The sequence below is a fragment of the Amia ocellicauda genome, chromosome 16 (genome assembly GCF_036373705.1).
Source record: "Amia ocellicauda isolate fAmiCal2 chromosome 16, fAmiCal2.hap1, whole genome shotgun sequence".
Classification (NCBI taxonomy): Eukaryota; Metazoa; Chordata; class Actinopteri; order Amiiformes; family Amiidae; genus Amia; species Amia ocellicauda.
Window position 1 is genome coordinate 13,488,476 of NC_089865.1, and position 13,482 is coordinate 13,501,957.

Here is a 13,482-nt window from a genome sequence, read left to right on the forward strand (position 1 = left end):
TATTAATAAATATGAAGTGATTCCAAATTCAAGAAAAGCATTTAGTTTACTTTGTTAACGTAAATTAGTGCTCTTGTCTGTGTTACATTGCTACTTGTTGCTCTCTGGGGGAAAAAAGCTAAAACAAGTTATATGCATATGGACAGAAGTATTCCTTGTTTTCTCAATACACAAATTAAGCTAATTAATGTAATGGTAGCTTACATTTTGTCTAAATGCAGACCACAATGGCCAGACAGTCCTCGGAATATGTGTGTATTCACAGGTGAATACAGTCATGTGTCAAAATAAAGTTTAAAATGCAGTAATTATGTATTTATTGGCAGACGCCTTTATCCAGGACGACTTACAAGATATAAGTGCAATACAAAGTGCAAAAAAACAAACAAAAAAAAAACTGTGGAATTCAAAGCATAATACATTTTACAAATTCTAATTTACACAAGTGTATACAACATATGGGGTCTTACATCCTTGATTGTAAGGTGTTAGGTGACAGTCAGGGGCCAAGGGAAAGCAAGCATAGGGGACATCAAAATAATGAGTACTAGTAGAGCAAGGCAAGTAGTATGATAAAACGTTGTAAAGCGCCATCTTAAACGAGAGTAAAGGACTAAATTACAAGAACTGTTTTAAAAGATGTGTTTTGAGTATGTAATGTCATACAATAATTACCCCATATGACATGTTTTTAATGTCACTTCATGGTTGAAACATTTTGTTCCTGATCACTTTTGAAGCAACAAATGCAAGCAGAAGACCCTCTGGATGAAAACTGACATCTTGCATCAGTACTTCAAAGTTTCCCAGCTCACAACACCTGTGCCACAAAAATAGGAGAGAGGTGGGGAGAGAAATGTAATCCCTAGATCGCGTGAAGCCTATCCTAAATCAATCCATTTGAAAATATCTGTTAACCCACTTCCTGCAAATCCCTAATACAGATTATGCACCAGGATTTGGCTAAAGCTCCATGGTGCTGGTTTGCTATTGTTATCTACACATTATTGTGTAAATAAATTGCTGCCCTTTACAAGACAATGTGCAACATTATGCATTAATATCATTAATTCCATGGGTTACAGAAAGTTGCATAATAAACAAGTAAATCTTTCCAACTTGGTTGTAAAGTTACTCCTGGCAATTCTATGTCAATGTGTGTTTCTGTGATATATATATCACCTGCAAATGAACTGGTCACAAGCAAGAGCCTAGTTCGATTTCTTAGTTGTGCCTTTGCTGGACTGTTATGCTTCTCGTTGCTTTTTTGGGGATTGTGGTTTTGGTGTTCTATGCCGGTAATATCAACAGTTATGCATATTCTGTGTACTGGGATACATATATTACAAGACTTCGTAACTTAATCGATTTAAAAAGTTCAACCCCAATCAAATGAGTTTGTTAGTAGAGGACCCTGCAGCAATTTTGGTAATGAAGGGATTGGAGGAAAAAGTAGGTTCCAAAAATTGTATTTATTATTCATAGAAACAAAATAACTGGTACAATGATAGGTCTTGTGAGTGAATGGAAAAATACAATGAAAGCAAAAAGAAAGAAATAAACAAAACCTTAAACTGGAATATAACAAATTTTAGTTACAAACAAGAAAAGCTGAACAGACAGCATAGAACAAAACAATATAATACGGGACACTCTTGGACCTAAACTCTCTCAAGCAGAGCTCCTATCCCTATGACAGACCCAACCTGCTTTATAAAGCCTAACACCTGGCCCCTCCCTTCTTAGAAGGTTCCAAAATATTTCCCCATTATTTTGGCAATTCCACACAACACAATAGCCAAATATATTACAGGCAATCATACCATATCATTACATTAGATTATACCATATGTAGTCTAGGCTGGATTACTTGGATATTAAAACCGTTTTAATTATCCCTCTAACTTTACCTCCCCGTAGACTTAACTTTAAGCGTGTCCCCAGTTCTGCATAAATGCACTCTACTGAGTCCACACAACCGCAGCGCTTTACCCTGGCATAGGCAAGACCGTCAGAGAATGATTTGGGACACATCACAAATCATTACAATAGACATCATAGTAAATGCGGGGAAAGTAACAATTCATGTATAGCATGATCAATGCCTTGCAAAAGTATTCAGACCCCTGACCAATATTCTCATATTATTGAATTACAAATGGTACATTGAAATGTAGTTCTGTTTGATATTTTAAAACACTGAAACTCAAAATTAATTGTAAGGTGACATTGGCTTTATGTTGGGAAATTTGGTATGAAAAATAAAAAAGCAGCTGCCTATATCGATCCACAACATGTTTGTACTTAATCTATAGCTTATCTTTTCCATATAATTCCTTATATTTATTTAATTATCCTTATTCAGATTATTTAATCTTCCCATCTTTTATGTGGTCAACTTCTAGGTCTGTTTTTGTCCCTTGGGATCCATTTGATAGCTTCCTAGTCCATCTTTGATCTGTTCTTGCCATGTGTCCAGCCCATTGCGGTTTTAACATTTTCACTCTGTTTCTTTTTGGATCCATTCATTTATTTGTCTATTCTTTGTTATTCCAAGCACACACACACACGTATATAACTTTTTGAGGGTAAAGAAAAGGACATAAATGCTTATTTTAGAAACCATGCAACACTTATATCAAATGTAAAGAAAAATAAATTGAACAATCTGCAATGTATGTGTGCTTTTAAACAAATTGAAGGTATTTATGGCAAACCAACTTTAATAATGGTCTTCAAGGGATGTATTGGGATATAGATCCTGCTCTCTTGCTCAAAATAGCATATCTACGAGTGCTCACGTATGGATCTGAAACCTGGTCACTTAATGCAACAATGATACAGAAACTGCGGACGACACAAAGAAGCATGGAAAGATGTATGCTTGGAATAATAGATGAATGGATCCGAGAACCAACCAAAATATGTGACATCACTGAAAGAGTGAAAATGTAAAAATGATGATATACAGTTCAGCACACATGCATCGGGTACCGTGTGTAGATCCACACCAACAGGTGGCGCTGTTGATTTTTATGTTGCATTACAACACGTTGTTTCAACTCGTTGTACGTGTGCCTGTGACGTAAAGGGTTATTATAGGCGGAGAAGAGGGCTTGAATACTTATTTTTCTCGAGTGATTTCGATGTGCTCGTAGAGACGGCGAATGAGAGTCATTTTTTCTCTGTGAATCGGCTGCAGCTCAGATCTACGATGATGGATGATTACAGTTTCAGGCCCTCCGTAGACAGCCTCGACGACCCTCCCAACAGCCGCTTGTTCTTGGTGACCAGCAAATCCACCCCCGAGGAGGTGATCCGGGAGCACTTCTCCGTCTTCGGCGAGATCCAGGACATCTGGGTGGTGAAAGACAAGCAGACAAAAGAGTCCAAAGGCGTCTCGTTCGTCAAGTTCGCCAAATCGTCCCAGGCTTGCAGAGCGATGGAGGAGATGCACGGCAAATGTCTGTCGGAGGGAACCAAGCCCATTAAGGTACGATGTGTCATTGCATCTCAATACAGTCCTTTTTTAAAACCAAAATATGGTTGTTGAAACTGCGCCGGGTCCGAGTGTGCACATACGCGTGTTTGCGATCTATATTTATGCATGCGTTTCTTTGTTAGTGCTATTCGTATATCGGTAGGTACTGATTAGTGTATATTATTAGATCTAACATTTAGTGGAAATCCAGTTGAATCTAATCTTGGATGCGTGTCCGGGTGTCATCGTGCTCGCAGCCCTGTCTCCTCATCTCTCCCATCGTATTGATCTGCATAGGTTTCCTCTTTCCCCCATTTGTAAGGACAATATTTTATTTTAATGTGATTTTCATAAATGTATTGCATTTCACTGATTTTGGTGTGTGATTTGCATGCGCCATGCACTATTTGTTTGTATTTTAATGCTGCTGACTTGGGGAAGTCCTGTGCAGTTAACTTTACACGAAAAACTGTTTGTAATTAATGCTAAACCTATTAAGTTGAAATGCAATTACATTTCAAATGTATAACCAGAAAACACGGAGATTAATAAACATACCACACCTCTTTCTTGTGTTACAGGGATAATGTTGTTGGACTACTGGTTGATCAACAATAGGCCTAAATGCGTGATGAATATACATGCATTTTCAAATACCCTCTATTCTCTCTTGCTTTGCTAGATTGTCATTACTGTATTTAGCGTTAGGGTCCCATGATTGCTGCCACAGTTTGAAACTGGGCAGATTCATCAAATTACCTTAAATCACTTGCAAAATTGATATTTAATCTAAAATCTAAAGTGAAAACGGGTTTCCAAACGCTGCCTTCATATAGCATAGCACAACCTTAAATACAGCCGTTTTTATTGGTGCCTACCTTTTACAGTTAATTTTTTCCTACCTTCATTTGTTCAATTTAAAGTAAAATCTGGATGTATGTCCGCCTTGGTGAACCAATGAAACTGCACCACCTATCTTAACACCAAACTAACCTAACTGGGTGTGACACTGATTTGAACTTTGCAAAAATGGGTTTCTTGTTTGTGACCCAATGGTCTGCATATTGATTGCTAAATTGACTTTTATTTATTTTAAAATTAATAACTTAAAATAAGATTCAAAGCATAGTATTGCACTATGACTTTTTGGTTTTGGTGGGAGGTGGCAAAATTGATCAGCCTCTTTGCAGAGTTTGTTGAATGCGTGATAAATTTGTTTTTGGTATTTCATCAATTTTAAACCACAGTGAATCACACTGTGTAGCTATATTTCCACTTAATTATACTGCAAAATAAAGTGGATTTAACTAGTGTAGTTTGTTCTTGTGCCGTTTCACAGTCTTAAATTTAGTATTGGTTAATTAACTAATGAACAAATGCTCTGTTTAATGGAGTGTTTTAAACTGTTTGCTGGATGAGATGGATTACAAACGCTGGCATCCAGGTAGCTGACATTTGGAGGTTATTAGTATTTAGTAGTTAGTATCTCAAACTATCCTTTCCTGTAAATTAAATATTTCCTGCCTTCAAAACCAGCCAGATGGCTTAGCAAAGATTGCTGATTGCTTCCCCTGGCTTTGGTCCCTTCTGTTTCTCCAGGTTTTCATTGCACAGTCCAGGTCCTCTGGCAGTCACAGGGATGTGGAAGATGAGGAACTGACAAGAATATTTGTCATGATTCCCAAAACGTTTACAGAAGATGATCTGAAAGACACATTCAAGGTAAATTCCCTATCATTCAAGTAGACGTTTCGTACCAATCTGAAGACTTGGCCAGTGGATATGATGTGACATTAGTATTCTAAAGTCTAGAAGTTTTCATAGTTGCAAAATAATCAAATGGATTGAAAGCCGTTATTTATTTTTTCCATCTGAATACCATGCATTTGATATGAATCCTGTCATATTCCGAGAAACTTTGGTTTTGCAGTGTTGCAAGATAAATAGGTTTCAGTATATTGCAAATGTTTTTTCTTTTTCTTTTCTTTAAACAGGAGTATGGTGACATAGAGTATTGCGTTATCATAAAAAACAAGACTACTGGAGAGAGTAAAGGCTTGGCCTATGTGAGATACCACAAACCTTCTCAAGCAGCCACAGCTATAGAGAACTGTGACAAAAGTAAGTGTTTTATCTTTGAATTTCCATTCTGATCTAAATATTTAGCACATACATTTGCAAGAGATAAGATATGAAGAAGCACACTTCACGGTTATACCTAAGAAACAATCTTGTCAATGAACAGTTACCACTTTTTGCTTATGTTGAAGATTATATCTGTATTTAAGGTGAACAAAGCAGAATGGCACTTTATTCATTCCTATAGATATTTTATACAGAACTTGAAAGTATTATGATTATGATTGATTCATTTTGTGGTATGCTACATATTGCAATCTGGCTGGCCCCATGCAGTTTTGAGTTTCTCCTAACACAAGTTTCTTTTCCTACAGCTTTCAGAGCTATCCTTGCAGAGCCCAGAAACAAAAATGCCACTATTGAAAATGATTATTTCAGCAGCGTCAGAACAGACCATGCGACCACCGATCCAGGAATGAATGCGTATCAGTTTGGTATGTCACTGTGTTTGGCAGAGAAACTGGTGCTGTTGTAGTTTAAATAGTTAGCATCTGTCTAGACGAAGCGCTTCATCTTTAGACTTGTCAGTTTGGAGTTCATATTACACTCCCATTTTGTAATATTTAAAGTAATGAAAGTTTGATTGATGGCAATGATATGATATGACTATATGATAGGACTATTGATTAGCAGTTCACTGTAACAGGAAATGGGGAAATTAAAAGCCCAATTGTTTTCCATAAGGTCATCAGTTTTCAAACTATTGTTTGAACATTTTCTTGCTACCATCCAAAGTTTTGAACATTCAGCCATGCATTCACATCAAGTTAAGTAAGCTAGGTTTTTAGTTTCTTCTGCAGTATAACTTGTTTGTCTTGCTTTCTGTCAGTGTAAATTGCATCAGATTATTTCAGGTAAGATTCCAAAATGGTGATTCTCTCTTCCCCCTAAAGCGGAGACTAGTAATTACGCAATGGGAGAAATGAGAGGCACGGATGTTATTACCAGATGCCTGCTGGTCTCCTCAAGAGCCACTATCACACAAGAGCAAGTGTACAGTCTGTTTGACCTTGTCCCTGGGATGGATTACTGTGAGATGCAAAGGGACCCTTATGGATTTAGTAAAGGTAATGAATTCAGTGTTTTTGCTTGATTTTTATTTCTTGGGCATCCATCAATTTTCTGAATGAGTTGTATAATTGCCTCGACAATTCTTAGGTGCTGTTTGCCTAATTAATACTGAAATTGTGATGTTTGATATTGTACAAAATGTTGAACTTTTAATAAATGTTATGTTTTTTATTTGTAGGTCAAGCTATGGTCCGGTACAATAATTTAGGGTCGGCTGTGTATGCTAAAGAGAAGCTGAATGGGTTTGAGTACCCTCCTGGAAACAGACTCGTCGTTGTCTATGTAGATGATGGGGAGGACAGGTCAAGGTACGACAAGCCACTTGGAATGTTTTCAGCATGCTGAGGGAACTTTCCCAACTGGTTGTCTTCTTTTGAGAAAAAATATGACAAAGATGATGCAAAATAAAGGGCTTAACCAAAATGACATTATTCTGTGTTTTCTCATATTCTAAAGTTTGGGAAGACTTTGGTGTTTTAGACATTTATCCAAGACTTTGCACAGTAACCTACCTCTATATAATGTATAAAACCTCCCAGCATCCACAAGACACAGCACTGCATGTAAATGGTGAAGGTGGCTTGCCACTTGTCTTTTGTGGGAATGGTTCTCTACAAACACTCCTAACCAAATGGAACAGATTTGTCTGTCAGGTTGAAAGCCAAGATAGTTGCACTGACCACCAAGATTTCCCTTTTAATATCCCTCACATTCTCCTGCTTTGCTGTGAGAGTTACTTAATTATTGCACAGATCTTCAGGTTGCCCACCGATAGATCTACCCAAAGGTTTAAAATCTGTCACTTTTTCCTTCCTTTGCAAAAAGAGGAAGTTGAATACTTTGCATAAATGCTGGTGGTGAGCACTTCTGTATTCTACTTCTCAAATATAATCAGAGAATCTGCAGGGTTTTAAGGCTTAGAATTCTTCAGAACTTGGTACTTATTTCTGGCTTCTGTTCCTCTATTCAGAACAACATTTCACTACAGAGGTTCTTAAAGCCATTTGTTAGAAAAATAGGGGCAGCACATTTAAAATGGGGGAGAAAGTTCAGTAATGCACATCTATAATCAATCCTATGTTGTCACATGAAATGCTCTAAATGTCACTGGTTCTAATAAGATGGTGTAGTTGCCTTCCAATGGTGCTGTAGTTGTGATCAAACCTGTATACAGTGGTACTGATATGACTCTTGCAGTCCAGTGGGAAAGATGGCCTTGCAGCTGGTGGCGGCCCAGATGATGTCGATGGTGTGGAATAGCCCTGCTGGTCAGCAGTTAATGAAAACCAGCACCGTAAGTAGATTCATTTGGGGGGGGGAAATTTAATACTTGAAGAGAAAATATACTGCAGTTTATGTGCTGCATAGACCGCTTTAAAGTACAAGGATTCAGCCCACATTTCACAATTTAAAATTCATAATGACATTTATGGGATTGTAGGACTTGGACATTCTCATGGTAAATTTAATAATAAAAAAGTAGAAATTCATGCAGGATTTTTTTTTTTCCTTTTTATATTCAGAGTAATGCAGAGGAATTTTACCAGGTAACCCTTTTATATTCTTTCGTATATTATACAAATATTGAGGCAGGAAATCTGTTTCAGGAGCCTCCGTGCGAGTGTAACAGGCTATGGTTTTGTCTTTCGCAGGGATACGCCGCGGCACCCACTGCCCCTCAGCTGCCTCGTGTTCAGACGGACGTGGCCCTGCCAGCACACAAGAAATTGGCCCCTTCTGACAGCAGAGTGAAAGAGCGACTCTTTGTGGTGTTTAATCCGGCGCCGCTGCCTGTGGATGTGTTGGAGGATGTGTTCTGGTAATGATGCCCTTCTATAGAGAGATTGTACCCATAAATATGTAGCTCTCTAAAACTTTTTTCCCCCCTTTTACTGATGTTTTTAATTTAATGGGGGGGTGGGGGGTTGAATTTGAAGGGGTCTGCACTTTGAATGATTTAGTTTGAGCAATTATTTAGTCTCGTACAGGTCTCTTTTAATTTACCTCATGACCAAGACCGCAGTTGCAGATCCCTGGGCTAGGGTAAAGCATGAGTGGCAGATAGTACTAAGGGAATATTGTTTAGAGGTATTATTAACACAACTCTTATAACTCCTGTCCCTAGCCCTTACCCTTAAGGCTCTCTTAAATAACTTTTTGTTATCCTGGTGTTTGTTTTAATATCTAACGGCTTTTCTCGTTTTTGTTTTGTTTTTCAGCCGGTTTGGATCCCTTGTGGAAGTTTACGTTGTGCCAGGCCGCAATGTTGGCTACATGAAGTACGCCGAGAGAAAGAACGCCAACGATGCCATGGCAGCCCTGCATGGCAAAGTGGTCAATGGGGTGAAGCTGAAGGTGATGCTCGCTGACCCACCCAAAGAAGAGTCTCACAAGCGACAGAGGACATACTAGTACATGTGGACTCGGTAAGTGATAAAAAGTGGTAAGCCGAGTGCTCTTCAGTGTGGATGGGAGGGGGAGACCATTCTCGGTCCATTTCCTGACCACTTCATTAATACATCCGTTTCTCCAAGCCTTCTGTTTTCTCAGGTATTAACTTATGCACTGAATTTGATTCATGAAACCAAGATATCTATGTAAAATACCTTAATTCAGTCTCCTCTCCAAAGCATGATTTTGTGAAATGAACATCTCATTTGTACAGAACGATTAATTGGTCATATTTGTGTCTGTCCTAGTGGCATAATCGTGCAAGTGGTGATATTTTGTTCCATAACTTCATGACTTTAATTTGTCATTTGTTTTTGATATGGAGTTTTTTTTTTTTTCTCCTTAATTAGGCTTCATACCACTGTAACCAAACTACTCCATGTAGCTAATATAGCCTTATGAAACCGTTAAAACAGGGAGTTTGTCTTAATGCAAGTATATAGAGAACACCAAAGGACTTTATATTAAACTATTTGGAAATAATACGAATGGAGCAATATACTTGGTTGGAAAACTTCAGTATTGAATCACATACAAATGTTCTAAAGAACCATTCTGCCGGAATATTAATATTGGAATACATTTTATACAAGTCCAAGTCGTTTTACACAATTTTGTATACAAAAGTTAACATTTCTAAAGAAAATGTTCAGATAGGAAGATACTCCTATCCAGGAAAGTTCACATAATTAGATTTCATTGTCAAGCTTTAGCCGAAGTCTTTTCTTCAGCATATGAAATGAGTTCTTGATGGCTTACTGAAAGGATGGTGATAATGATTACCATTACATCAATTGGTAACCAGAAAATCAAAGGGAAACTGCAAGTGAACATGAATCTGTTTGAGATGCGCACACACATCTGAGAGCATTAATCCATTAATTATTGAGTAAATGGCCTGGTGGACCTGCCCAGGATAATTGAAAAGGTAAGAGGCCGGAAAGAAAAGAGAATAAATTAATACATGAATAATGAATAGATTGAAAACTGGAAACTAAAAAATGTAGGTTGTATGAAAGTTGCCTTGCCAGTGTGCGGTCCTGTCAAATAATATGCAGGCTATGTGGGATTTTAATTTTTTTATTTATACACACACTCAGGCTTTGTGTCATGTTTTTTCGATGAAAATTATTGTACCACAGTTCAATTTTGATATTTTTTGTATTTAATGTTTTCAGCCTTGAAATACAAGTTGCACTGTAATATTCCATTTAAGCTTTTTATTTTGAGGTATGCAAAAATATATAACTCAAAACAATTGGTACATCAGACTGCATGTTGAAAACTCATCCCACCCAGCCCTTGCCTGGCTTTGAAGGACGATCTGATAGCAGTTCTGACTGACATGGTTTTTAATGTTGCATATTTATGGTTGTGATGTTTTTGTTTCTGCAGAAATGCTTTAAATGACATGACCTTCAACCTGACTGGACATAGAAATGATGACAGGACGTCATAGCTACGGACAGTGACTACCTTTTCGTGACATTGCTATTAACTGTATTATTTTTTCCATCTTTTTTTGGAGACGGCAAGTAAAAAAATAAGACCAGCTTTTAATTTCAGGGTACGAAATGAAACCGTAAACCATAACATTTTATTTTAGTTTTCTACTGAGCATTGTTCTACTTCTGTCTGTATTTAATTTTTGCTTCAATAAAAAATGGTTGACTGTGTGGTATTAGTTTTTCTTTTCCTCCTTTCTCCACAATTCTTCAGTTTAGGTAAGCGTTTGATTTGTAGCAAATCAATAAGTTGATTGTTTGTATGTATACATGTATTGATGGCACAGTGGGTTGTGGTGAAATCAGCAGTGAACTTTTCAAAGCCACCCTTATTAGCCAAGCTTATCTACATGTATGTTTATACGTTTTGATATTCTGCTACATATTAATGACACTTCTGATTTAATTGTTTTAGGTAGTAAACTATTTGAAAGCGAATGGTTTTAAATCTCCACTTTTTTTTTTTTAAGCAGGCGTTTTTTTTTTAAAATGGTCTTAAACATTTTGGGATGGAAATAGTACATGCATGCTTTCTACTAGGCGGTGGATATGGAAAGAATAGTTAAATGAAGTATTTCATGTTTGAAGACTCTATTTAGACTTCAGGGAGAATTGCGTTTGGTAAGATTTTACTGTAGAATTGAGACCGATCCTGTGAAAGCTTTGAACAATTAAACATTTCATTGAGAGCAAATGCCATCTCGTTACCTAGCAGCAAGCTTTGGAAACGGTTACTGTTATGTAATCTTGAAACTTCATACTGAGGTAAAATTACTGAAGTTCTGGCTCATTTAAATGTCAGAGCTTTTAATGTAAGTTTAGGAAATGTTTAACCATTTGTTTAGGAAAATAAACCCCTGTAAGAATTGTCAAACATATCGTCTCCACAGTGTATGTTTACTGGTTTGGTTAAAAATGTAGGTGCATAATTATGTGCTTGTACTAATTTGATTTAAAGGTAAATGCAGCAAGAGAAATCGGTTAGTCCTAATCTTGGATGCGTCTCTTGGTACTGGTTTGGTATACGTTTGCACTTCCAGATGTAATTGGAATTTCAATACAAATGAAGCTGGGGATAATTTATTAACTGTCTTGCAGCATATCCATTTATTTTCCAAATGAAAACATGAAAATATTTTGATATCTTTAAGCATGTACAACATTTACATTCTCCCTTTTGTTTCAAAATTTAACTTTCAGCCTTGTAATGGACACCCACTCGTATAACCAGTTTCACATGCCAAGCTTTTTTACTGGTATCTCTAAGTGCGATTGGAATTTAATTTTACTTGGGTAAACATTTTGGTTTGTTTTTCCCTAATGTCAACGGAGCAGGTCTTTCCATGTCATACTTTTTGACTTGAATAGTTACTCAGTATCTAGATTTGAATGTTTATCAATGCCTTTTATTAGCATGTTTTTTCTAAGAAGTATTGTCATGGTGACAATTTTACAGAATCCCTTACCTGACAAACTTATTTTGATCAGTAAACCTCTGAGTGGGAATGAGAGTGTGCTGGTGTATATTGGCAAACCTATTTAGCATATATTTTTGATAAATGCAGCTTGACTTTAGATATTTTTTGACTGCAGCACACACTAACATTTAACTAAACATAACTAACATTTGCATGAAGTCGGATGGGGATATTGTGTTGTTATTGGGATATTTGTGTGTATTTCTAGATTCGCTGCAACATGCGTGCTCTCACAAACCAAGACGCTAGCCATAGAAATTCTGCAACCAAGGTTTTCTCTTGTATTTTCCACACTTGCCACCTCTGGACCTTTCTCATTCCAAATCTGAGAACATCTTAAAACCATTTTCCTGATTTGCCATACAAGTTATTAGCAGTAGTAATCTACAGATGATTACTTTAATAATAGTCTGGTTTCACAGACCCAGATTAACATCAGTCTTGGACTATCCATTAGTTATTTTCAATGGTGTAAAAAGTACTTAGACATTACACTTGAGTAAAAAGTAAATATACTCTATCAAAAACTTACTCCAGTAAAAGTCTCTGATTCAGACAATTTTTTTTTTTAACTAGAATTAAATTACTGTATATTTAAGTACCTACAAAGTAAATACTGTGATTTTATCAATAAAGTGTATGCATGTGGGGTCTGTGAGTATTATGAAGTAAGCACACAAGATTGTTGTTCTAATCCAATATTTTATTGAAACAATCTTTTACTGTTCCTCGATTTTATCTTGACGTAAACCATGTACAACAAAAAGAAATGTTAGGCACAAATCTGGAAATGTATTTCATTTGTGTTAAGTAGTAACACATTTTAACGTTATGTTATAAACATATCAGAGAAATCAGATTATCTACTGAGATAATCAAATACAATTAGTAATATATACATTGAGGGGAAAAAAGTATTTGATCCCCTCCTGATTTTGTATGTTTGCCCACTGTCAAAGAAATGATCAGTCTATAATTTTAATGGTAGGTGTATTTTAACAGAGAGAGACCGAATAACAACAAAAAAATCCAGAAAAACGCATTTCAAAAAAGTTATACATTGATTTGCATGTTAATGAGGGAAATAAGTATTTGATCCCCTATCAATCAGCAAGATTTCTGGCTCCCAGGTGTCTTTTATACAGGTAACGAGCTGAGATTAGGAGCACTCTCTTAAAGGGAGTGCTCCTAATCTCAGCTCGTTACCTGTATAAAAGACACCTGTCCACAGAAGCAATCAATCAATCAGATTCCAAACTCTCCACCATGGCCAAGACCAAAGAGCTGTCCAAGGATGTCAGGGACAAGATTGTAGACCTACACAAGGCTGGAATGGGCTACAAGACCATCGCCAAGC

At 36.8% G+C, this 13,482-nt stretch overlaps 1 protein-coding gene across 2 annotated transcripts; it reads left to right on the top strand.

The window, feature by feature from the left end:
* Positions 1–3,093: 3,093 nt before the first annotated feature.
* rbm45 (RNA binding motif protein 45) lies at positions 3,094–10,818 on the top strand. Of its 2 annotated transcripts, XM_066687708.1 has the most exons (11): positions 3,094–3,493; positions 5,081–5,203; positions 5,476–5,602; positions 5,935–6,054; positions 6,514–6,687; positions 6,870–6,999; positions 7,889–7,985; positions 8,215–8,238; positions 8,344–8,510; positions 8,911–9,117; positions 10,538–10,818. In XM_066687708.1, the coding sequence occupies exons 1-10, from the start codon at positions 3,215–3,217 to the stop codon at positions 9,101–9,103; spliced, it is 1,434 nt and encodes a 477-aa protein (XP_066543805.1). In that variant the 5' UTR covers positions 3,094–3,214; the 3' UTR covers positions 9,104–9,117; positions 10,538–10,818. The 2 variants fall into 2 exon arrangements, with proteins under 2 accessions (XP_066543805.1, XP_066543806.1); XM_066687709.1 differs by lacking the exon at positions 8,215–8,238.
* The last annotated feature ends 2,664 nt before the right edge of the window (positions 10,819–13,482 follow it).